At 37.5% G+C, this 27,090-nt stretch overlaps 1 protein-coding gene across 1 annotated transcript in view; it reads right to left on the minus strand.

Moving 5' to 3' along the window:
- Window positions 1-380: 380 nt before the first annotated feature.
- ROBO1 (roundabout, axon guidance receptor, homolog 1 (Drosophila)) overlaps window positions 381-27,090 on the minus strand; it is a 156,014-nt gene continuing 129,304 nt past the window's right edge. Inside the window, exons 22-30 of the mRNA XM_009883873.1 lie at window positions 24,434-24,769; window positions 21,871-21,978; window positions 19,503-19,647; window positions 18,944-19,195; window positions 14,535-14,944; window positions 12,537-12,689; window positions 3,963-4,271; window positions 1,209-1,408; window positions 381-404 (exon numbers count right to left, since the gene is read on the minus strand). Of these exons, the coding sequence (XP_009882175.1) occupies window positions 381-404; window positions 1,209-1,408; window positions 3,963-4,271; window positions 12,537-12,689; window positions 14,535-14,944; window positions 18,944-19,195; window positions 19,503-19,647; window positions 21,871-21,978; window positions 24,434-24,769 (1,937 nt within the window). The remainder of the gene's footprint in view (window positions 405-1,208; window positions 1,409-3,962; window positions 4,272-12,536; window positions 12,690-14,534; window positions 14,945-18,943; window positions 19,196-19,502; window positions 19,648-21,870; window positions 21,979-24,433; window positions 24,770-27,090) is intronic.

The following is a 27,090-nucleotide window of genomic DNA, read 5'->3' on the forward strand; positions in this document are numbered from 1 at the left end:
ATTTTACTTGCATTTGTAAAACTGTATCATCTGCAAAAGGTTAGCAAGAGACTGGCAGAAAACAAGACACAGTCTGTAGTGGAATTGCAAGATACCATTTGCACTAACTGCAGACTACAGCGAAACCCCTAGAATAAAAGAATGTTCTGCGTGATGTTCACTTTGGGGCTCTTTTTAGTCAATGCTGTATTACTTGCAATGTTATTGATTGGCTCACTGGTGTACCGGCGGTGCACTAAGCACCGCCTCGCTGGGGAGAAACCTCAGGATCCCAGGCTCTGGAATCCCCTTCTGTTCTAATCCTGAAGCAGCAGCCGGCCCAAGTACCATGAAGAGCAGCTTACCTGCCTTCTTGGGCAGCGAAGGTGATGCACTTAGCGTTACCGAATAGGCAAGGGCCGTTCCTAATAAGGAGGGTTTACAAAGAAAGAGTAAAATAAAAACTAGCATTCAGATGGCATGAAGAAAATGAAAAATTGTACACTCTGATTGCACTGAACATTATTTCTGGCATCAAACATCATCAGACTTGAGGCATCTTAAGTGATTTTTTTTTTCTGATTAGATTTTAAAAGCCTGTTACAGTACATGTCGTCTTCAGCTTTCCGTTTCCTGTATTAAAAAAAAAAAAGACATAAATGATTACATGTTAGATTTTATTATTTAAAATTTGTTTCACATACTTCTTAGAGATTTATTACCTTTAAATAATCATTGCTACTTTTAATTAGGTGCAGCAACGTGACTGCATGATTGTTTCTACAATCAGGATTTAAATTGAATTAATATTAGGTAGAAAAAAAAGAAGAAGAATAGTTCATGCCTTAATATCTAATCAAATCTAAACCAATAAACTTTCAAAAAATGTGAAAGGCAATATCAAAGTGTTCTTAGATGTTCTAACACTTTATTTTCACTTCTGAAAGTTTCTGGATAAAGTGCACATTTAAATATTGTATTTCTGTAAGTTCTGTTCCAAAGGTTTCAGTGTGGTGACAGTTAAACTATGCTACATATTACTTGTTTTTTATGGTTTTGACACATTCCTAAAGTTTCTTTTCTTGGATTGCGCATAACATTAATAGACAAATGTACTAATTTTTTCTGAAGAGAAATATTTCTGGTTCAAAACTTTCTTTTCTTGGCATCTGTCTAAGCACAGAAAATAGCCTTATTCTAGTCATCTTCAGTAGTACAACTGCAGTTACCTCCATCTCTTCTTCTTCCTCTTCTCCTTGTTCATACGCTCCCAGTACTTGCATTTCTGCAACATTCCTTCGGGCTATATTTGCTTGATCTGCCCTCTGTCTACCTCCTGATCCTCTTGACGACATAGAGCTGGAGGAGCTGGGGTCTCTGGGATTATTTGATGTTGGAAACGTTGGTCTAGAATACGGCAGGATGTCCTCTGTAGAATTAAATAGATACGTTGTTATGTTTACAAGCCCAGACATACTGTGATCCTAAAATTTCTGCATGCAGTTGATTTATTTTACTTTTTATGATCCTCAGTAGGTTTAAAGTGATGCCTGACAGGAATATTAAATACACTGTTTCCATAATAGCATTATAGAAGCTTTCTCGAGAAAATTTATAGTATTCACGTGGTAACATTCAGCACAAAAAAAACCCTAATTCATGATTACTGTCCACTTCATTTCAATTTATGATCGCTGCTCTATGTTCTAGAGGAAAATGAAGAAAAAAATAACCCTCACAGTATATTTTCAGTGTGACTGAGTAGGAGGAAATGACAACACATACACGATACTCGCAAGCAGCTCACTGCATCTAAATATTAGACCCTGCATTTCTCAAATTGAGTTTGAAACAAAATTAGTGGGCATGCTTTAAAATTTCAGCCCCATCCTCTTAGGGTCATCTTTTAATAACTTTTCTCTATAGTAATCCACTGTAATCAGTACCAATCTCTTACTAATGTCCCCATTAAACCAACTTACTGTCCAATCACCCCTGATATTGACCTTGGATACCTATAGGAAGAAAGGACCAGGCTGTCCTGGTTTGAGGTAAAACAGAACCAATTTTGTTCACTAACTTTACTTTCTGGATAGGCCTCTTCTAACTACTGAAATTAACAGCATATTGTGCAGCCACTGTTTGCTCTCAGGGTGATAAGACCTATGTTTATAGCTGCTGCCCAGCCCTGGTGTGCAGAGAGGCTCCTGCTTATACTTATTGCTATAACACCCACGGCAGCTCACTTGGTTATGTGCCCCGCTGGAAGGTCGGAAGCGGAAAAGCATAGAGGGGTCCCACCTGCGGGGAGGAGCGGACAGGACAGGTGACCCAAAACTGACCCACAGGGTATTCCATCCCATCTGCCTCAGGCTCAGTATAAAAGCTGAAGGATCAAAGGGTCAGCTCTCTTTTTGTCAATGGCAGATATCTGAGGAGGACTCTGCTCATCTGACTTTGATCCCGATCCTGAATGCAGATCCGGAATCCAGTTCCTGTCCATCACTGAGTCCAGTCTGGGACTTCCCGAGTGCCAGCTGGTATCATGATTGTCATCCTGGGAGCTTGATATGGTTTTGTCTATATTTAATTATTTCCTTTTTATTTTATTATTAATGTTTCATTAAAGCAGTTTAGTTCCTTCTAAACTCATAAATCTCCTTTTCCCTCCTCTGCCTCTCTCTTTGAAGAGAGATAGGGGGGGAACCATCTGTCGTTTGCCCAATGGCCAGTTTGGCCCAAACCACGACATATTTATTGGCGCCCAACGTGGGGCACGAGCAGGACTCAACCAGAGCTGTGATAGATTGCCTGAATAGTTTGAATTCCAGCTTGCTCAGATATTAGAACAGACAGCTCACATCATGTCATTCTTAAACAAAATGTTATATTGTGCCTTTAGAGAGCTTTGTTTGCACTTAATTGAGTCAACTCTGCTTAACCTGCCAAATGCATTGCCTAGTTTATTTACTCTTTGTGTTTTTATGAGACGGTTTAAATGTGCTGATTTGGTGTGGTGTGCAATTGAGATGTATAATATGATTAGCTGGAAAACAGCTCTGCCTGCATATGTTGGGCATCACGTGATGGATTGTTACTAATTACACTTTTGGTTTTACCTGGGGAAAGTTTATTTCGCCCTTTGATGCTTATACTAAAGTGACACCAACAGAACGATGGGATGCAAACCTTCCAGGCTGTGACAATAACGATTGTTACTTTCCTAACATCATGATTTTGTTGGTGGTGTTCCTGAACGTGTTGAAGGGGTGGTTTCATATGTGTCACTCACCTGGTGGCTGGTTCAGCCTAAATCATGACACAGTCATTTGCATGAATCTGTGTTTAAAGCCCTAGTGAACACTTGGCAAATTCCATTAATTATGTTCCATTAATTAGTAAGTAGTAATCTTACCAACTTTCATAAACAAGAGATTAAATTGATCAGGTCTTATTCATATAACACCATGTCAGTTAGTATTTGTAACTATTGCATTACTACTATGGCTTTCTTATTATTTAAAGAGGACGAGGATTATGAATAGACAAAAAGGGCCAAGAGCCAATTCTGTGGTAGAAAAAGTTATATGAGTTACAAATCTACTATCTGACTTCACCCAGTTCCTTTGTAAATTAGATTATAATTAGATAGATTAGACATAACTAGACTATAAACGAATGGTAGGGGCAAGGACACTGATCCTTACAGCTCTCAAAGAGTATTTCTGTTTGGGCTTCCTCAGTGTTAGTTTTAATACATGATGGCTGCATAAGGAAAGCAAGACAGAAAATCTTCTGTTTCCATTTTACCCTAATAAGAACCTGCAACATGACCTGTATTAGCACCTATAATTACAATAAATAGCGACAATTTGGCTGACCTAGTTTCACACGCACCATTGGTGTGGGAGACCTGGAAAGAGCTGCCTCTTGCCTGTGATCAACACACAATAGTTCATTAAACTGAGAGCATGCAAAATAACCTTGAAGAAGATGAGTTTTTGCTGGTGTGCCTTCTCGTTTTGGTGCTTTATTTCCTCGCAGTTTCCCATCGCTTTGCTGTTCCTGTGATTCTCTCCGCTCTCCCGAATTTGTCCGCACATCTGAATGCTGTCGCCCATCCACCCCGTCCCTCCCCTTGTAGCTCGCTCCTTTCCTTTCCGCAGATCTGTCTGTCCTCGCTTCTATAGAAGCAAGTTTTGGCAACATGACCGGCCGCACCTCCAGCTGTGATTTGGACTGGGCGGTTGGTGACTTTATAGCTGGAGGTGGCACAGGAGGGGGTGGCAAGTCTACAAAGTTGAAAAAGAATAATAATTACAATGACATCATACACTAATGAAATTAAGAAATAATATTTAACTTCCACTGAAGAAACAGATGTCCTATTTACTTTAAGCCCTCCCTCTGCCCTTCTCTCTCCACCTCAAAAAGTATGATGTTGCTGTTCCAGCTGCTGATGGGTATTTTTCCAAAGCTTGAGCTTTAAAAATGCGCAGTAAAGACCTTTCACTGCCTTTTCAAATCACAATATTTTCTTAAAAATCATTACAAAAAGCTGCCATAAACTTTAGACACCTGGATATTAATACATCAGTTACGGATATCTACAGAGAGTTAAAGATATTAACATATCTTTGCTGATATTTATCATTTTTGCCAAGTCCACTCAACAACACAGAAGCTTGTGCTATAGGACTTCAGTGAGTTGAGTGTTAAAGTGAGTTGGCTGGGGTGTAAGAATGTATATCAGATGGACTGCTGATACACGTAAGGATAAACTACATTAATTATTGCATTCTTTCAAAATAGTAGGTTAATTTAACATACGTATCCCTGATGTCTGCGGGTATCTCCCAAGATAGAAAAAAATCCACACTTCAAAGACATAACAATCTCTCAGGAACAACAAAAAAAGCAAAAAAGACACACAAGATTTATGAATTTGTTGCTGAGTTAGCACAGCTTAAGGGGTTCTAAAATTCTGTATATTTTTAAATAGTATTTATGAGGCATACATATGTTTTACTTAATTAAATTTTTCTATTCCTGCATTAAGACTTAAAACTAGAATGTGTAAACTATTCATTGGGATACAATAGTGCTCTGTGGAATATAAAATGTGTAAGAAAAAATGTAAAAGTCAAAACAAGGAAGTGACAATAGAAAAGCGGTTCACAACAAAGCTGTAAGAACAAACCACATACATGTAAGAGAACAAGTTAAAGTGAGCTGTGAAATATGTTTCTGAGGTTAATATTCTCAAGTGAGATTGCTAAAAAAAATAAATAACAGCACTATTAAAAAAAATGTAACTTCAGCATTTTATAATAGTGTGCATTCATTCTTTCTACTTCCACAAAAATCTTGGAGCAGCTGTGTTTTTCAAATACCATCACTATACATACAGCTAATTCACAGACTATTCAAGAGAACATTTCAACTGAAAATGAACTAAACTGGGCCAAGAATAAAGGTAGTACTCCTGAAAAAGAAAAAAAACAGGCATCTAACATATACGCATAAATTCAGATATGGCAAATGCCAGATTTTTTTTTTTTTCTGGTGATGCAAAGCACAAATGACTTGATCTAGCCCTGTGGAAAGGTGTAGCAATGCAGAATTCAGTGCTCTATGCAGGTTTACTGGGCACCATCCTCCATGTTAAACTGGTGACATAACTTGGAATTGCCCTTGACCTGTTTTAAATAAGAATGGAAACTTTATCAGTTGCTAGACTGGGATGATGAGGAAGAAAGATGTGAGGTTCATTTCCTAAGGTTGGACATACAGAAGGTAAACGAGATCTGTAACATCATTCTTGCAGCATTAACTCCACTGTCTTGGTAAAAAAAAAAACCCACAAAAACGAGAAAAAAATCCCACATAAAACCAACCAAGCAACCAAGAAAACTTCTCCTTATTATTTATGACTTGACTAAGGGACCGAATCCATTTAACAAGAAACACAGAAACTTCTTTCCTTCTGTTCCTTTTAGCTAAGAACAAGTTGGACAACTGGCCTTATATTCCTTGCAAGTTGTGTAGGGTAGTTTGTTTTTCAAGCTAGCAGTTTCGGGAACATCTGTTTTAGAGAGTAGCTAAAGGTAAACAATTGAATACTGACAATATAAGCATCTACTTAACACCCACCATTTGCCGATGTCTTTTAAGAAAAAACACTGTCACAGAATCACAGAATTTTCAGAGTTGGAAGGAACCTCTAGAGATCATCTAGTCCAACTCCCCTGCTAAAGCAGGACTGCCCAGAGCGCATTACTCAGGACTGCATCCAGGTGGGTTTTGAAAATCTCCAGAGAAGGGGCCTCCAAACCCTCCCTGGGCAGCCTGTGCCACTGCTCTGTCACCCGAACTGTAAAGAAGTTTTTCCATGTATTTGAATGAAGCTTCCTATGTTCCAACTTGCACCCATTGCCCCTCGTCCTGTCTCTGGGAACCACCGAGAAGAGTGTGGCTCCATCCTCCTTCAACCCACCCTTTAGATACTTGTAAGCAATAATAAGGTCTCTCGTCAGCCTTCTCTTCTCCAGGCTAAAGAGTCCCGGATCTCTCAGCCTTTCCTCATAAGGGAGATGCTCCCGTCCCTCAACCATCTTGGTTGCCCTTCGCTGGACTCTCTCCAGCAGTTCCCTGTCCCTCTTGAACTGGGGAGCTCAAAACTGGACACAGTATTCCAGTTGTGGCAGTATTCCAGTCATTTCCAAAACTTGAGAAGGCATAATGTAACTTAGCTGGAAGTGGCTGGATCAAAATAATTCTATTTATGGAGTGGGATTTATTAGACTATAGTCTAGTAAGAACAAAGACAGATCTGTGGACAATGGACTAGACTCGTTTAACTGAGGGAACTAAAACTAAAATGGAGAGGCAGCTTCTGATTCAATAATATATGAAATACAACAGATTTTGGCAAGAAAGCACAGAATCAGTTACGCTGCATTTCTTTGTTATCCATAATGCTTTAAACGTGATTTACAATGCTAACCTCTGTCCAATACGCAACCTTAGCAATGAAAATCTGTAACTCCACACATCATAAAAGCATTCAGGCTACTTCCCCTATGCATCTAAAAATGCCCTGTGAGCTCTAGCCACCAAAGAGCAAACAAAACCACTTTTACTATGTTACCCAGCCCTGTCGGTGCCTAAATTCAGTATGTGCCTACAATTGTGGGCTTTTGGATCACAGGGCTCCATAGCCATGTGAACCTAAGTGTCAGTACCTGCTCCAAAAAATCTTGGTCTGAAGAAGTATATAACCTCTTACGATTCAACAACTAGGTGAAAAATTGCGTGAAGACCTGAGAATAGCATGTGATATGTTCCTTGAAGGCCCAGTGCATCAGACCATGTCAGATCCAGCCCAAAGCTTATCAAGCACAATAAACGTTCTTCAAAAGCAATGCTGGGGATGGTGATGTTCCCACCTTTTGCACAATAACTTTAGTGATTATAGGACTAGGTCAAGATTTAAAAAATAAGATAAACACTTCATCAGCTTGAGGAGCTTCAAACAGTATTTTCCTTTCTCTGGAAAACATCCTTCTCACATTGTCTTCTCTTAGAAAAGGACACACTGAATCAGAAGTGGACGAAGATACTCAGAAGCGTAGGCTTCTGGCGCCACAGTTGTTCATGCAATACCTTGTGTCTCACATTCCCCACTCACTGTCTCTATTAAATTATCAGAGCACTGAATAGCTGTTCTGTTGAGCCTGCTGATGTAAAGGGAGTGTAGGTATTTAATACCAAGCCTTTTCAGTCACCCTTGGAGCCGGTCTCCAACAGTTGTGGCACAGCAATGCATTGGCTGAACACCAAAGGGAAGGAACAGCATCTTTCCTGTAGCCTATAAAATACAACTTGGAAAAAACTACTTTATTGAAGAATCCTATCCAGCTGCACAGGACAATGAACAAAGTGGTGTTAAGTCTTGACAATGGAAAGGAAAGATGCATTGATATAAAAAGTTTCACAAAACGGCAGTAGCTCTATGGTACAGTAATAACTAAAAGAAAAGTGATATTCTCTTTCAAGAACATTTTTGCAACCTGCAGGGAAACTATAAAAATCTTCATTACAACACAGTACTCGTCACTGAGAAGACTCCTTTAGAGAGGAAAAAAAGCAACTTTTCAGAGGTCAACAGTATTACACCCCTGTGGTATTTATTTTAACAGCTCAGATCACAGAGAAAATCCAGATTCAATCTGCCTCCTCGAGTGCAAACTGGCACACTTCTTATTAAAAGGAAAATGGAAGCTTCCATTGTAAGGCATAAAAAATAAATTGCAAAGCAACATCAAACCAATATAAAAAACTAAGAAGTATTTGTTAAAGGTCAGCTGTGCTCACATGTTTCATTCATGTCTATGTATTACTGTTGTACTGCATCCCATGTAACTAAAACAACTAATGGATGCCATTTCATAGCATGGTCTACAGGGGAAACCTTCCATATATGCCTTTTGAAAGGAGCGATGATAATTTTCTAAATGAAAACATGTACAGGAATTGTGGGATAAGCAAAACTCCAGTGGGGAAAAATAATCCCCTAAATTAGCTTGGCACTGAAGTGGAGGAACCACAAATAAGTACAAAAAGATGAATTGTAAGCAGTGACAAATGAGGAAAGTAGGCCTTATTAGGCAACTCTCTCTTTTGAGCTCTGTAGGGTTGGAGATTTCTACTGTCATACCCCGAAGAACACAGCAGAGTTATAGATTTGATGCAATATTGGAGAAGATACAGAGTGAATTTTCTTCTATTGCATATTTATGCAGGCATGCATAAAGATTGTTCCTTACTTAGTAAAGCTTTAAGATCATTTAAGATTCCTAGATACATAATAACCTCAGCTACTATTATTCATGTGCTGAAGTTATTTTCACACTTTATCTTTTAAGAAACATAGCTCAAACTGTATATAATAATCAGATGAATAAATAGATACAGCAAAACCCAATATGATGTATAAAAGCAGTGGGCTATTGGGTTGTAGGATTTTTTTTGCCTGTATGTACATTTACATAATGCTTTTATCAAAACAATTTTCACTCCACAAAAACTCCCTCAGTAACAAAATCAACATTTACAAAATATCTCACAATGGGATCAGAAGTAAGGACTGCAAAGAGAGCAGGTATCTAAAAATTATTACCATTTGATAACAAGCTGTTTTTTAGCAGACATAAGAAATGTATTCCTACTTTTTTTTTTACCTTGCTTGAAACTCGTGCAGAATAGATTTTTTTTTGTACTGCACAGGCAGAGGGAGACAAAAGTACAAATGATGCCGGCATGCATAATGTCTTAACACTTCGAAGTGAGAATTAAGGGAAATACTTGGCAGATACTCATTTTGCCTTTTGTGACAAATCCAGCTGCCCTGACTTCATGGCATTGATAACACAGCTAAATAACTCAGTTACAGTCTCAACCAGTTAGTTGTGAAAATGTTAGTATTTTTTCCTTTTTCACTCAGAGATTTAAAAATTAATCAGGATTTAAAATCTTGTGGTAACTGTCAATGGCGTAATTTCTATTGAAAGACCTACTGAATTGAAGCAATAGCAAAGTAATTTTATCCTTCTTATCTAAATGCTTACAATTCTGAGGGCTTGTAGATATGAATAAATCAATTCAAGACAGTTCAGAAGAGACCTTCATATATTTAATTTTAGAAAGGAAAAATATTCTTTTAAAATTCGGTTTCTTAAATTAAATATGTAAGTAGGTCAGGCAAGGTTGAGAAGGAGGATACATCTGTTAGTTGGTTCTTGTAATGCACTCTTAGTAGTTAACTCTCTAAAAGGCTAGATGAAGAGCAATTAAAAATTCATACATTTTAATCCCTACCACCTACTGAGCGAAGATTTTTAGCAACAAATATGGAGAACATTTCACTGCCTGGATGACTGTCAACGAACAAAACAACTGAGCTGAAATCCCATTCCCCGTAAAGTAGAAACTGATTTGAACTAATGCTAGCAGAAAATACAAGATTGTTACTACCTATACAACGTAGACTAGATCAGAGAGCACTCTGTTTATAAAAGGGCAGTAGTAGACCTTTTAGCGATACATTAGTGACAAACACTTTCAGAAATACCAATCTCTTTCACAGATCTTGTCATATAAAGAAAAAAATACAGATTTTTTTAAGATTTACATATATTGATGCTGATAATACTCTTGGGATTTTCAACCATTCATGCAAAGAATTTATTTATATATCCTTTCTGTCAACCAATCACATAAATTCTTCATGACAGTGGCATTTCATGAAACTGCTAGCAAATACTAATTCAGGTAATTTGGGAACAGTAAAAAATTCTTTATATGTGAAAGTAAATTCCATTTAAAAGGCTGAGAAAGTAATGAAGCAATGTATTTTTCTCTTTTTAGTATTTATTCAATGCTTCTAGCCGCCAATAAATGATTAAATTCAGAATATCTGCTTTGCTGTACTACAAACACATGTGTGCTCACCCACTATGAGGAAAAAAAAGTCTTTGTATCAGGCATTCCTTTATAAAACAGTGTGACATCAAGCCAATAGAAAAACCTAAGTATATCTGGGAAAGGTCAATGTGCTTAAACGTTTCATTCATGTTTCCATATCACTTTTCTCCACTTAAGGAAGACAATTAGAAGATGTTATTTTATAGATAGTTCTAAAAGGAAATAAAACTAGATGTGGTTACTAAAATGAATGCATAGAATCTTCAGCAAAGTTTGAAATATGCTTATGTAAATGGATTGAGGAGAAAAAAAAATAAAAATTCAAACCAAACAAGCCCTTCAACCTTTGAACTGGGATTTATTAGCTCTGCAGAAATTAAAGCCATAATTTGCTGTTCCCTGAATGACCATAGTGTATTGCACACTAAACAGGTTAGCGGAAATTCTTACCTAATTAGAAAATATGCTGAAGTAAGCAGGTGCTATATAACACAAAACAAATATTGATCATGATTGTCAAATCTATTGCAATATCTAACCACAATGCTCTATGTTTTAACTTTGTATAATTACTTTCACAAAAACCTGTCATCAAGTACTGACCCACCTCTTATTTATTCCCGTGTTAGAAGAAAATGACCACATAAAACTCCTGTTCAGATTTTATTTCTGATGTGCTAGCTGTTGTGTTTGTATCAAGGTTTGATGCTCAGCCAATTATTCAGTTAAGAGTATTCTCTTCAAGAGAATAAAAGCTCTTAAAATGTCCATAAAATCTTGCAAAATGCCATTACAAGGGTCTCATAAACGTAACGTTTCTGGTACAGTTTTGGGATTTACACCTTGTGTTGTCCTTTCACAGAAGCAAACATGCACAAAACCACTGTAATAACCTCTTGAAATCAGATAATATTCCAACAGCTCGGTTTCACTGACAGAAGGGGCCTGGGCATAAGCCAAGAGGCCCAGGTGCACTGTGTCATGCCAGTATTTAATGCAGCCTAATATCAGATAGATGCTAGTGAGAGAAAATACTCAGAATAAAGTACAGATAATAGCACGGACAACCACTCATTGCTAAATTACTTCTGCTCATCGTGCTGTGAGCTTTGTATTAAATTTTTTCGTCAAGTGGCAGGAATCATAGGGAGAAGTGGCTCAAAACTCCCTTCTTGTAACCTTGGATAAGGATCTATAATATTAGGCTTTCATATGATAATGGCAAATGATGCCCCTCTTTGAAAAATTTCAAACTGGTAATGAAAGTCCTAATCAGATTGTTGTTGCGGAGAATCAGGAGGTGGGGAACGATGCCTTTCTTTTCCTCGTCTGTTAGCAAATTTAGCAAACTTGACAAGACGGGTTAAGTCTTGGAGAATTTATCTTACATGAATTTCCAACAAAGCCCGTGGGTTGTTTTATAAAACTGGAAGGTAGTGCTTTAATAAAAGCTGCACCACCTGAGGCATTTTCATTAAAGGCTCTCTCTAGACAACATCACAATGTTTGCATTATCCTCCTACACTCCCAAGAGAATACAAGCACTACCTTTTCAGCAAGACTTGATATTGTGTGTGAAGGCACGAAAGATGATGATTAGATTTTGCTTTTACTCACAAAGTAACTGCTTGCAACAATGCTGTGGTCAGGATTAAAATTCATTGATTTGTGCTGCCCACCATTTGAATGGCAAACTGTTTTTTTTCAGGAAAATACACATTCTCAAGGTTTTAATAGTCAGTCACGTGAACGAAGATTTTAATCCTAACCACACATTATTCTCAATGACTGTACTATTTATGCTATCTGGGCTTTTAAATAATGACAGTAATTAGCCGATTAGGACACTACAGAAAACAGGTGCAAGGCTGTGGAGTGGAAGCATCAATGTACAGTATTAAGGAACTCTGGCATTTAAAATGATTAATCTGTTCAGCGTGTTTAGCAACAGGAAGCGCAAATCACTGAATTCTGAAACATAATGTTATCTCTGTGGAAAAATTTCACACACACGCACTGAATGCACATTTAGAAAGGTTCACTGACGTTTTCACCCGTTTCAGTGGACTCACCATCTGTGTAGACTTCTCTGCGCAGATGTCCTGGCTGGTGTTTTTGCTTTTTGGCAGGTCGGACCTTCTGTATTACAACAGCACTCATGTTGCTGTCGGTAGACACGGGGCTGGTGGGTCTAGGGCAGTGTGATGCATGAAAATGTCTACGGCCTGGAAATTGTTACAGAACAACAGCTATTATTTTTCTTATCTACAATAAGTTGTTTCATACTTTCTCTGTTTTCACATCAGAATGACCTAGCTATACAAAACCTGAAAATACACTGTTGGAACAGTAATAAAACTCTCATCCTTCCTATTATCAGTTTTAGAGCGAGCCGTAACCAAATCGAAGCATTTGCTATCCTATCAGTAGGCAGGCTGGCTTAGCTGCACAGAAAGGACCCAACCGGTTGGTAGGTGGTAGCTCCTGCCCCAGGAAGCCCAACGCCATGGGCAGTCAGGCACAGGCAGGCTTCCTGCCTTCCAGAAACAACAAAACATTTCACTTTCAAAACGGTTTTCAACCCCCCTTAACTCGGGCAGCGTGAGGTCACCCATGCTGTAAGCAAGTCACTAGCAGGTCTCAGGTACAGATGCCCCCTCCGCCGCTCTGAGTGAATTAACAGGAATGCACGAGGGATGTATGACTGGCATTTTATCACAGCTTATTTGCAGATAAGAAACGTCACATTTTTAGGATGCGTAGTCAGGTACGGGTAATATAAATACATAAAAATCACTGCACAACATGAACTTGACTGTTGTAAAATTATTTACTTGTAATAGGAACAGGATGTAAAAAGGCCTTTTCTAAATATATAAGTTTACACACACATAGACACACATAGTTATATGAACGTATATGTATAAAATGGATAAAATCCTGGCCCTGTGGGTACGGATGGGAGTTTTGCCACCTACTTCAATCGGCCAGGATTTCATCCAGAATTACTAAATTACCTCCCCTCTCACTCTTCATGATGAACAGCTGTGTTGAAATGAAACAAAGGACTGTTAACTGGGAGAGGATATCAGAAATGGGAGGAAGGTTGCAAATCTGTGGAGTCAGGGTGGACACAACTGTGACAGAGTACCTCTTCTCCAGGTTTGGCGGTTTAATAGGATTGATTGGCAAAACATTCACGGATCTGCTTAAAACCTGCATCCCACCCGGCGGTATTCTTATCTCTTACCTGAACTATAACAATATCCACTGGGCCTAGTTACTGATCAGGTGACTGATTACCTGTATATACCCAGTGCTACTAGGATGTTGTAAAACACTAAATATTTCAAATCTGGTATTTCATATGTCCAGTGGTGATTCAGGAGGAAAAAAAAAAAGTAGTAAGAAAATTATGCATAAGGCCATGCTGCATATTCATAATCTATATTCTAAACCGCAACTAATAACAGCTGTCAAATTATGAAACCAGCACAAACCCAGTTCATGTCAATAATACAGCAGTTAGAGCTTGAACAGCATTCTCCAAAGGGCAACAACAAAATATAAAATGGAAAACTGGAAAACAAATACATTATTTTTTTATTTTTTTTTTTTTTTTTTACAAATCCAGGGGAAATACGGCTCTAAAGGTTTACTATTTACTTGGACATTTCAATACAGAGGGATTAAATCTCTCAGGAAGAGCAACTGAAAACACTGGGAATCTTATACTACAAAAAGGATACAATTCCATAATTTGTAATTTTTTTTTCTAATTCAGTTCTGGGTGGAAATCCACCAGCAGGGTTGAGGTTTGGCAATAATCAATGAGCCTAAAAAACTAGGAACTACTTATGAAAAACAATGTAGAGCAGCAATTTCTTTTTAACTGTTTCACCAAAACTCCTTTTCTGACACTTCCACTAGTCTAAACTGACCCCCTGTCCTGAATTTCTAAATGTTGTGAGAACAAGAATAATCCAGGGAGCAGTTGCGGACAAATGTATTTCACAATGGCCTTTTTTTTTTTTTCTTTTCTTCTCCCATCAAATGGAGGACAAACTCACCTCCTGCTGCATCCTGCATTTGACGTCTGGCTACTTTGAGGCCAGCGTATTCCGCAGCTGCTGCAACGGCCTGTGCAAAATCTGCATCGGTAAAAAATGATCCATCTGAAGAGCTAACGCTAGACCGCCCACTTGAGATGTTATCTTCTTCGGAGGCCGAACCCCAGCCATTGATCATGGACCCTGTTACAGAGCTCTCCAAATCCCCAACGCTGGAGGCAGGTGTCTGCTCAAGGCCACGCAAAAGGAGCCTTCTGTTCTGCATCTTGGCAACCTCTATATCTGCCTCATCCTCCTCCTCTTCTGGTGCGTCAGTATCCATATCAGAGACCAAGGGCCCTGAGATATATCCATAGGTATGTGGTGGGGAGATGGGCCTTGGAGGGGGTGGAGGACTCACAGGTTGACGTCTGCATAAAAATACAAGAGTAAGAAGAGTTGTAGTCACATAACATAGTCTGAGAAAGTAACAGATTGATGAAAATATTTGAAAATATTTCTTTTATTTCCCAACAAGCTTGACTTGCCTTTTTAAATCAACAGAATTCATATCTGAAAGATTCATGGTTGGTTGTTTGGGTTTTTTTTTTAGCTGTTATTTTTGCTGTAAATCAGAACTGACTGACAGCTACACAGTTTGAAATCTACCACAAAGAAACCTGATCTTTTAATTCGGTTCCTTTATCACTGATTTTAATGAAAATTGGCTTATTTTGCATAAAGCTGTTCATTTTTCCTAAACCAGCGCATATACAGCTAGGCAAAGAAGTCATTAGAGTTCACATGACTATCTTAAAATATTATTTGTGCACTCTTGAGAGTGAGCAAAGGAAGTGTCTGTATATTGCTCTAGAAGCTTGAAAGTATCGATGTCAACAGATGCCTCTATCCAAACAGATTGCTCCAAAAACATTATCTTCCTTCCAGCTACCTCAGTGATTCAGAAAAATATGAAAAGAGATACTGTAATTTCATTATTTTTTAAATTGGTCTAGGTGATAATCTAAAGACACAGTATCATATATACTTTTTCCATTCGGCCTTCAACATAAATGAATCATTCATGATGCTGTCTCTAGTAGACATAGTTCACAGAAGACATTAATTCACTTAGAAACTAAGCTTGTAAAATGCAGCATGTATTAAAAATAATAAACCATCAGGAAAAGTTTGAGGAGATATAAGGGTCAATACATGAAAGTATTCTCTACTGTAACATTAGTTCTAGGTCTTAAGGATACCAAAATGCATGTAGATGTATGGGTTAATTTATTTTGAGCTTAAATCATCAGTAACGGTGTCTCCAGCTTAAAGAGGCAAAGTATCAGATATCATTAGATCAATGTTCAGTTTAGTTAATACTTCACTCAGAAGTCCCAGGTAGTTGCATTGCTAACAGTTTTTCTCCACAGTGCCACAGGTGTGCTCTTTAATTACCATTTGTCTGACAGGTAAAAATACTTTCTGCAGCAATGGCTGTACTTTTGGCTTTGTGTACCAGGAATTTCTACTACAGCTTGCTTTGCAAAAATTTCAAAAGTAATTTTCCTTTGTCAATTTTCCCCTCTTATTATCTCATTGACAAATGCTGACTTTCATAAACTAAATCTTTTCTTTTAGGGAGGATGCAATTTTTTTATTTTAATAAATGGGAATATTTACTAATTTTGAAAGGAAAATTTAGCAAGGAAAAACCTAATACTTCGTGGCAAGAGCAAACTGGAACCTCCCTAGACTACATCATCTAGCCTCTATTTTCCACTTGCTGTATTAAATACTGAATGGCATGAAGCAAAGGTCAGTTAGGGATATATACCCAATAATCATTTAATAACCCCCCTTCTCCCCAAATCCCAGAAGCCATTGCTACATGGCAACCTCTACCTGCCTTTGACTAGAGACCTTGCCCAATAAAGTTTTCGTGCCTTTATTTAAAGCTCTTGGGACAACCTCCTTGTAATATATTTGCCTGTCTTCATATTCTCTAGGTTTTGGTATTAGGAGACAGGCAACTGGTTACAAAATATGCTACGGTTCTTGAAAATATACCTGGTCTGCCAGCCTTTAAGGATAAGCTAAATGAGAGCAGCTGCTTCATGGGCATAGAGAATTAACAATACTTCATTCACTTTATCTGATGCAGCAGTTCTCGCTTTAACATTGACATCATCTGATATCTCACTAAATCTTTAGTTTTTTCTCTGCTTTTTCACTCTTCCAGAGCACAGATTTCTATTTCATTTTGCTATAATTCCAGCAAGCTGACCGAACACAGAAATATGACAGTACACCATCACCACCAGAATCTCATTCTAGATGCCTGATTCTGATCAGAAACTGAGATAATATTCAGCAGAACTACAAGTAAAGCTAATAAGAAGTATGATAAATAATATTTTAGACATTATTTTCACTAAACCCCCCCACCATTTACAACCCCCCCAAAACAATATAGAGAAGCACTACTCAAAATGTATTCTTAATTGGAAAGTATTGTCACACCATATTCAAAAGAGAAAACCTCCTTCCAGAATGGGCTACAGCTGTCAAGCACAGTACATCCAACTCCTATATAGCAATGCTATGGGTGATATCAACGCTGTTAGATGGAAAAGGTAGTCAGCCAAGCCTTACAAATCAAGTAAATAGAATTCTGTGAATGTTTTTTAACCGATGAGATGGATGTAGCAAAAAGAAAAGAAACAATGTCTGCAAAAGTAAGATAAAAAAGACAATTGTAATCCCTATCAGTTCTAAGACTTTCACCAAAGCTAGACTTAACCATTGTAGGAAGAACAAAATAAATACACATTTTATTTTTTCAGTCCACTCAATAAGTAAGGTGTATGTCCTAGGGGCCTAAATTGGAACATTCTTCCAGATACTTCTGCCACTACTTTTGATCACATTTACAGTGACTAGCCGTAAGTCTTTGTGTTGAGAAAACCTTCTACTTGCCGGGCAGTTGCTGGCTGGTTATGCATGCTTGCGTACATCTGCTCCAATGCCTACTCCATTCTGTATGTCAACATGCATCTCCCACTCTCCAGAACATGGTAGCTGAGGTTCTGGAAAGTCACTTACAACACATTACTCACTTGGCATTTCCCTTTTCCATCAGTGTCCGGCTAGTTTAGCCTCTAAAAAGCCCAGAAAATGTAAGTGATTAAAATTAACACTTCTGCGCCTTGGCATATCAGGGCCAATGGAAATTAGAGGAAACTATTATTAGCCACCCACTAATAAAAAGAGTGATTGTAAAGACTCAGGAAGATGGACGAAGAGAAAAAGATACACAGTACAAGAAGTGCTACCATAAAGAACAAAGAAAACAAAACAAGGCAGACCAAGTAGAAGTGGGAAGCAAAAGTAAAGGCAGATATAGGTCCTTCAAAAAAAAAAGTTTAACAACTACTGCTTACTTTAAAAGGGAAACATAAAAATGAACTAACTTTTCAAAAAAACATTCTGGAAAATACATCCATAAATGTCCAGTAAGTTATATTAATAAAAACAAAGTTCTATAGTCTACTTGTCAAGATTAAATTCATTTCATTGTAGTAGGTCTGTGTTTCACTGAAAATAGAAAATATGACTGGAATATTGCAGGTGAGTTTGTGTATTTGTTGTAATAGACAATATGTGCAAACCACTGGAGGAAAAAAAGTAATAAAGAAATATAATTTGGGATGGAAAAGCTGTGCCTTCTTAACAAAAAGCAAGACAAGTAAGCATCATACATAAAAAGCCTCATTCAGAATTCACTGTTTTATGGAAGAGAAGCTGTGAGAGTGTATATGCAAAAATAGTTTGTACTAAAAGCAACTCAGAGAAGAAACAAAATTTCCCTGTAACAAATATCTATCTTTATTAATGTTGGTCATTCCTTTAAATAAGGGTAGGTGGAAATGTTAAGAAAATTTTGCAAGCAATAATTTCCAGTATTAGGATTTATGAGAAGAGGAAAATCTATAGGTTATATAAATTATATATTTATATATATTCATACATATTGGTGACAAGTTAATTGCACAGTTACTGTGAAATAATGCATGCTATTTTATGGTAATAATGCAGTAAATCTATTGGAAACAATGGAACTGTAATTATATGGTAAGCTGTGTTAACGATACCACTTTAATATCCTGATGACTGTGAATTTAACTTGTGTCAGCATCGTACGTACCGTAAAGTGATATACTGCATTTCTTTCCATGGTATAAAAATAAAGCAACTTAATTACCTATTTCTTAGCTTACAAATAGTTCTAGCATCCTGGATTAGAAGTTAAATATTAAAAGAATAAATATCAGGGGGAAAATCTTGGCCTCACTGAATTCAACAGGAATTTTCAGTGGGGCCAGGATGACTTTTGTCGTATTTCTGTCGCTACATTTGCATTGACACACCTCCGGTCAGGTTGGTGTTGTATGTGTCCCAGATCCTCCTGACAGTCCTGTAACATGGGCTGGAGTTCTTCCTGGGGAGAGGGGGTGAGAGTGGCAGTTGACTGATGGCTATAGGAGACAGCGGCTGGAGAGGAAGCTGCTCCTCGGACAGGTGGAGTAGGACCTCGCTCATCTTCTTCCTCTTCCTCTAGCTCATCCTGCTGCAGATACATCCTTGCAGGTGGGACAGGACAAGGAATTTCTTGGTCATAGCTAAAATTAATTTTTTAAGAAAATAAGGACTTAAATTTTTACTCTGCAATTATCATATCTGATACAGTATAAATATCCCAGAAAAAATCATTGTTAAAAGTGCTCTTGAAAACAGCTTAGTAAGGACTTATTCAGTGCATGTACACCACTGACAGTAAGTGATCTCTCTAAACAGCCACACGACAGCTAGTTGAGGACCACCAGAACGGTACTAAAGGAAGGTCTCACTGCCAGCTTGTAGGGCAAATTACAGTTCAATTAACTAGTGATTAAAGTGAGAAACAGATGATGTATTCCTCTTTCTTACCTTTCATCCACTGAAAGACTGTAATCTTCACTATTGCTATGGGGAGGTGGATGTGCTGGAGGGGGTGGAAGAAGATCTGCCCAGTTCATGCCAGCTTGCTTGGGAGCCTTTGGGGTCCGAGCACCCTTCTTGTGCCCTTGACTCCCTATGAGTAAAAAGTGATACCTATTTGTAATGCTTTTAAGCTTCTCCTCACTGCTACGCTTTGAAAAACAAACAAAAAACCCCCTGTAGTCCCTATAAATAATAAACTGGCATTCCTCCTTTTTACACCAATTTGTAATCGTAGCTTCTTTGTAGAATTACTCCATATTTCTAAGCAACTGAATTTAACTAGAAATTTTACATAGCATGGAAAAAGCACATGGGATACAAAACTTTAATTATTAATAAATAGCCAAAATGTGATAAAACCGTAAATGAATTTTACAAGCAATGTCATTAAGAGTGGGCTTCCTATTTCTATTAATTACATTATAGATTATCATCTAAAACAAATGAGCTGTAGACATATTTTCTCAAGTGCTTTTATACTATTTAATTGCTGGAACCTAAAATACAATATGATACAGATATGATCTATTAAAGTTCCACTGTTGCATTAAGCCACTGAATATATGTAATTTGTACTTGTCCACTGAAACGTTTTAGGCACAATGAAATTACTAGTTTTAGTCTAAATGGCAGGTGCAGTTGAAAATAATTGCTAGAAGAACTAAAATAACAGAAAAAGAAGAAAGAAGATCGATGAGGTATGGCACAAATGTTTTCAACTACTATTACTGGGAAATTATAGCTCATAATAGAACAATGCAGCTTTAACAGTTCCAATAACTTTGAATAAGACCAATTATTCACATGGTCTTGAATTTTACATTTGGACATGGCTATGATCAGAAGTGACTCAACCATTGTTCCTCAGTACACGTTTTTATCATTTTTATCATCATTAACAATTATTATTGTTACTTCTTTAATTGTAGATAAAGTCAACACATTTTTGAGTATGTTTTAGAATCCTTCACATTTCTCTCTTCAACTGAGGCGTGGTTTTATATTACCATAGTTGAGCCCTATACACTTGATTAAATATGTTGCAGTGAGATTTAGGAAGCTTGTTTTTCTCACTTCTGCTGTCTCAGATTTTCCATTCTCATGGACAGCAGTTCTGCTTATTATTGTACCACATTAGCTGCCAGATACAAATATGTTTTAGCTATGAACAACTATTTTTCTGGTATCTCAGTATGTCAAGCAAGACCCTAATTATCCCAAGGCAACCATCATCTGCTTTCTCTGCCCTAAGCACTATGATATATACTAGGTTCAGCACATTAATTTATTACTCTGGTCACCTTGCTTCATTTCTGCTAGAGTCCTTGGTACAGGACTATAAAATTTTAGCGTTATGAATAACTATAATAGGTGTCAGCATGTAGAATACCACCTTCTCATTTTTAATTTGGATGGGTTCATACCCCTGAGATGTTTCATGCTGAATTTCAGGTCTTAACATCTTTGAGCACAGGCTCAGCACCACATCCCTATGTTGTAGATGTGAGAACGGGCAAAAGGCTGTCTCCCAGACAGACATCCCTGAGCAGCTGGAAGAATCGGGAGCCGTGCTTATCTTACCCCAGCCACTGAGCATGCAGGTCACCCAAAGGCACAGCAGGTTCACCTACGTGTTTATGCTTCTGCTGTGCCTCGGTCATCTCGGTTAAAATGGAGTAAAAGTTAGGATTAAGGCAACAGCAGAACAAAAGATGAAAACAAAAACCGTATTCTTGCTTAGTAGACGTAAAATCCAGGGAGATGGTGATTGTGACCATAACTCATCCTATAAGTGGCTCAATGTAAATAAACATAGGCTAAGTATCAGACTTAGAGTAAAGCCTATGTGTAGTTTCTGGTTTAGTTTTGAACACTTCATACCCCCTACAGAAATCAAAGCTGAAAGTGAACAGGTTATACCAATATAAGCAGCAGTAACTTTTGAATTAAACCACATTGTGTGGTTCCAGAGTGCAATTTCAGTGCCCTGGTCAGCATTCTCCAGCATAAAAAGCTGTCTTATTTCAAGATTTTTACAAAGGACTTCAACTCCTATTTGACTTCATGACTTTCACAATTTTGGACAACCAATTAATTAATTGACATTTAGATGGCACTAAGCAACCATGAAGATGCAACAGAAATACAGCATCTATTGGGCCAGTTTTTATGCAGTGTAACAACCCGGTGCTGTATTATTGTCAGTGGGTCCCTCCCCATCATCCCTTCTGTAAGCCAGTACCTAGTACTAACTATGGCTAGAGCATCCAAACACCAAAAAACCTAAGGCTTGGTAAACACTGTAGATACTCACCAGATGTACTACTGCCTCTGTCCGAGCTGTTGTAGGATCCACCTGTATTCTGGTCATATGACTGGTTGTACGGAATAGTTGGAGCAATGTTGTCGTTTACTCGGTAATCTGCAAGTTTAATAGTATAGTTAATGCTACCCTTCAGAAACACATCTACTTTTATATACATGCTTTATAACACAAAGGAAGATCTCCTGAAAATAGCGAGGAATAATTTTCTTTTTTTAAAGGAAAATCATCCTATAATCATGTTTTGGTTTTACCTTGTCTCTAATTGTAAGTTTAACGGAAATCATGGGAACTTAGTAGCTCCACAGCAAAAATTAAGTAAAATGAAGTCTTATGCATAGGGTTGTTGCAGTGCCTCTGCAACAATTAAGTCTCAATGGATATATACACAACCTGTGTGAGCATTTTGCATAGGAATAGACTGTCACCTTGATTGATCTTCCATGGTATCTGCTTAATTTATGCATGCAGGGCAGCCAACGGACTGTGGTAGCTACCTTTTGTATTTCAAAGGTGACAAACCCATGTAGGAGTCAGCCCTGTATTACAAGGGCTGAATGTTCTGTTGGAGCCACAACACAGCTCTACTGTATTTGGTTTACAACAGAAGAGGTCTTTGTTTAATGCCTGCTGGCTCCAAGATTTCTATTTATATTGTGTCCTGCAGGTTCTAGCTACAGGCAGGGCCTTTTTTTGCTAATGGCTATTACTGTAACTTCCTTCTCCAGTTCCAAAGCACTTGATATACATATGTTACTTTTAAATCTAGATTTGGCAACCAGATCTGTAAAACTTTATCAGAAGTAAAATACTCATCTGACAAAACAATACTCTCATGCCAAAAAGGAGTAATAATTTACAGAGAACAGAAAGCAGCTGAGTTACTCTTCATACAGCAAATAAAACTGCATCATAAACAGAACCACTGGACATAAAGTAGTGACAATGAAGCACAGCATGTAACTCATCAAAATGGTTATTTCCCATCACAAAAGCTATAGGTATAATCATCAGCAAGATGGTTTTGACTTAGGAAATGAGAAAACCAAGATCTGAATATCGACTCATAAAATAGCAAATCAAAACAAAAATAAACAAAACTAAGAATCAGTCCCCATCTGCTGCAGAAATGTTTGTGATAATGTAAGCATGGGAAAAAGAGCAAAATGATAAATTCCACACCAGAGTGTATTCTGTAATAGTTTCTCAGCCTAGTTGCATTCCAGAGACCATGCTGAAGCCCTACATACCGCATATGTTTACACAGAGGATAAACAATAAATCAACACTCTGAAATATGTATATATGACTGTCAGCAGACAATGCTTTAAGGGGGCCTTTCCACACTACAATATGCTAGAGAATATGCAGCTGTAATATACACAGTTTGAAAGATGCAGTATCTTCCAGGGCATAAAAACCAAACATGTTTTAATTCCAAAACAGATATGTAATACACAGTTCATGAAAGAAAACATAATTACAAAAAAATACAGCTTTCACCCTCTAGTAAGGAGCTACAAAAATTGAATTTTCTTTTGACATGTTTATGTCAAGGGAAGGTGTCATATTTTAAATTGCCCTTTGAACTCCTCTGTGAGTAGATGGGTCCAGTAGAGAAATCAACATTCCTGTAATGAAACGTATCTTTTTATTGGATAACTTCGCACTGTGCGATCACTTGAGTTAGAACAATCCATGCAAAAAGTTCCAAGTTAGAATGGGTCCAGTTCCTAGGGATACTGTTTTGCAAATCAGGTTATTAAAAGAGGTTGCATGGTAGCCTGGAGGACTAGCAAGAAATCACATACCTATTTCTTCCAACTCCCACACATTATATTAAAGAAACATGCCCTCAAGGCCACAAAAGTACATTCTGATGTTTCCCGTTAACACTGAAATCAATTTATTTTTAGCTTCTGGATCTACAGACCTCAGTCAGGGTAACAAAGGAATTTAGTTTCCAAAACTGTGTGTGGTAGCATTGCCTCTCAACATGTGAATCAAAGGCTTGCTAGGAACAAGTCTAAAATGAATTGGATCGCTCCATTTGTGTCCCCAGTGTACAACACAATACAATTTTACAGAGTTTGATATGCAAAATTTCATTCGTTTACATGAACATGTAGATTTAATTAGTCTCCATCCACGACTGGGAAGAGTGGGTTGACCTATTTAAAATTTAAGGTAGAGTATAATGTGACTACCATGCAGCTGGCTTATGAATAAAATATCTGGCCTCTGTCCTAACCAATCCCTTAACTACTATTAAATTTAAATTAATCTCAAATCCATAGGAAATGTATTTTATTTAACTCTTTTCTAAAGATACAGCTTGTTATTTTTTATAATAAATTCAATATCTGAAGGTTATTGTGGTGCTAATTAACTTCCTGACACTGCTAACTGCGGATTTCTAAATCTAAAGAGGGAGAAGTCTAAAAGCACCACAGAAGTCTGTAATTGCTGAACCTGAAAGCTTTAGACTCCCAGCACCAGAAGGTCAAAACTCCTCTGATGCCTAAAGAGGAGAAACAAGCTAAAAGCTCTTCACCTTTGTTTAATTTGTTTTGCTCCATAATGTTGTACTGTATGGGTGCAACCTCTTGCTTTTGCTGAACAGAGGGTTTCCAGTGTTTCTCATTCGTATCCCCGCTGCCATTGTTAACATTATTGCTGATATTTGACTGGATGAGCTGAGTGGTGGCATAAGGAGTGGGCTGCCCAGGCTGGCTGACAAATCTTCCATCCTTTAGATTGGGACTATTGAAGGTTTTCATCTCATTGATTTTGTTGCTGAGGTCCACGTCACCATATACAGTTGACTCAGGCAACATCAGGTTTGTTTGCTTGTTGTCCAGCTGATTGTTGTAATTTGCTATACAATCGGCTAACCACAGAGGAAAGAAAAAAGAAAAGGTCATTCTGTTCGCTTACACTATACTTTCAATGAAATTCCCTTTAAAAATTTTCTAGTGCATAACTATATGGCTTGCATCCATGAAGCAGAGATACTGTAATTAACTAAATAATTTACGGAATATCATATACCTTATAAGCTACTGCTTCAAAAGTAGCGTTCGCTGGTTTGATTCACTGTAAATTCAGACCTTCTGAATTCTATCTACAATGACTTACCTTGATGGGCTTTTTCTACAGTGGCCGTATAAACATTTACATTTTTAGACATTATTCTCAAAGCACTACAGATATCCAATCCACAACTGTGATTAAAATAATTTGCATTCAAAGGAAAAATCAACCAAAGGCTAATAATGGGAATAACTAAACGTGACAGTCACCTCATGTCAATATAGAATGAACAGCATTTAGACTCTTTTGTAGTTGCGATAAGAAACAGAGATACAACAGATTTTCATAAAACAGACTGAAAATGATTCCACACAACAGAATTAAAGAGAAACAGTACAAAAGGTAACTCTGTACCCAGTAGCAAGACTTTATTTGATCATTGTTTCCTTGTACAATATTATAATTTGGTTTGAAACAAAAAGACAGGAAAGCACTCTGGAATTTTTGCTAATTATTAGTCGCTTTGGGTATTGCAAAATAAGTAATACCATAGTAATACCATTGTCCTGTGCGTTAAATATATATCACATAGACAGCAAGAATTCATTCTTCTAATAATTATTGTATCGTGAGATCACCACTTATTGCATACAGTAAATCAGACATGTACTGATGCTCTGGCCACAACTGTATGAAGCAGCGTGTCTGCCTCTCTGCATTCTCTTGCCTCTACATGACAGAAGCTCCACACAATTTTTTTCCTCTCCATATCCAGTCCACTGGAAGAATACTGAATGGAGTAACACAGTTTGGGTGTCGGCAGTTAGAAGGCTTAGTGAAACCAGCATCCAATGATCATTAAGCAAAAATTCTCACTTGCCAGCTGATTAATGCATCAATAATTACATAACAATCACCAGGAATATAGCTTTCCTCTTTTAAAAGATGTGGTATTCATGCTAATGAGTTTGATTCAAAACCTGAAGTCCATTACCCCTGCCCACAATTAGTTTACTGGAGGGGGTGCCAGGTAAAAGTAAGTACAGAATTCAGGATTTGACCATTATACCAAACGAAATAACTACTAAATATAGAGGATATTCAATTTCAAAAATATTCCCTAATGCACACACCTTTTTTGAGAAATATTTCCTGAAAAAGAGAAATAAACTACTTGAGGAAGAAAACCACTGATCATCATCTTCACTGATTAAGGAACAGTATCGGAACATGCCACATACAGCTTGTCATTGCACATTTCATGGCCCCCCAGCTTGTGTTTTTTCAAGGTTTTACTGTTTGATATATTTTTCTTTCTTATGTGAGCTCTTATTTATTGCTTCACAGCCTTCAACTTCTTGATTTCTATTTTGTAAATGTTTTCATTTCTGCTTTTTCTCTCACTTACTGAAACCATGCTAGTCTTTCCTCCTTTCCAAGTCTATTGTATTATATTGGACAATTATATATCCAGCATATTCTTCATTCCCAATACCTCATTTGCTTTGCTATAATATCCTTGCAGAGTCACTTATAACATATATTTTTACCGCCTTCTATTTTCAGCTACATACGATTTTTGTGTAGGGCAATAAAATCGATACAGTATATGCAATAGGTACATTTTTTTTACATAGACGCATTAGAATTCCTCATACAAAGTACTTAAACAAAACTGGTTTACCTATATAACAGAAGATTTATTCTGTTAGATTTTTTTATAGCATCTACTTTTAGAACAACCCATTCCCATTCTTGGGAAGCCTTGGAAGACAGTACTATACTTGAAATTAAAAAAGCACAGTTACTTAGCATATTCACAGCTTTACAGGGGATATCCAACTCTGCTGCTTCAGACCATAAGCCAAGCCCAAACTGACATAATTAAGAATATTTGCCAGATTTTCCAGGACAGAAGAGACCGCTATGAACATCCTGTCTGGCCCTCAAGCTCATAAACTCTGCTTGAAAGGAAGGAATCACTTTGCAATACAACCAAGCTTAATATAACAGCTAAATTGAGAAAGAATCCACTGCACTTCATGATGAGATGTTGTAATAGTTTATAACCCTCAAAAACGTGCATTTGCTTCCTTTTCTGAATTTTTTAAGTTTCAGTTACTAGACCTTGGTATGTCTGTACTTGGCACAATAAAGTATCTCTGTACGGGGAATCTT

This window comes from Charadrius vociferus, unplaced genomic scaffold (assembly GCF_000708025.1).
Source record: "Charadrius vociferus isolate BGI_N301 unplaced genomic scaffold, ASM70802v2 scaffold414, whole genome shotgun sequence".
Taxonomy (NCBI): Eukaryota; Metazoa; Chordata; class Aves; order Charadriiformes; family Charadriidae; genus Charadrius; species Charadrius vociferus.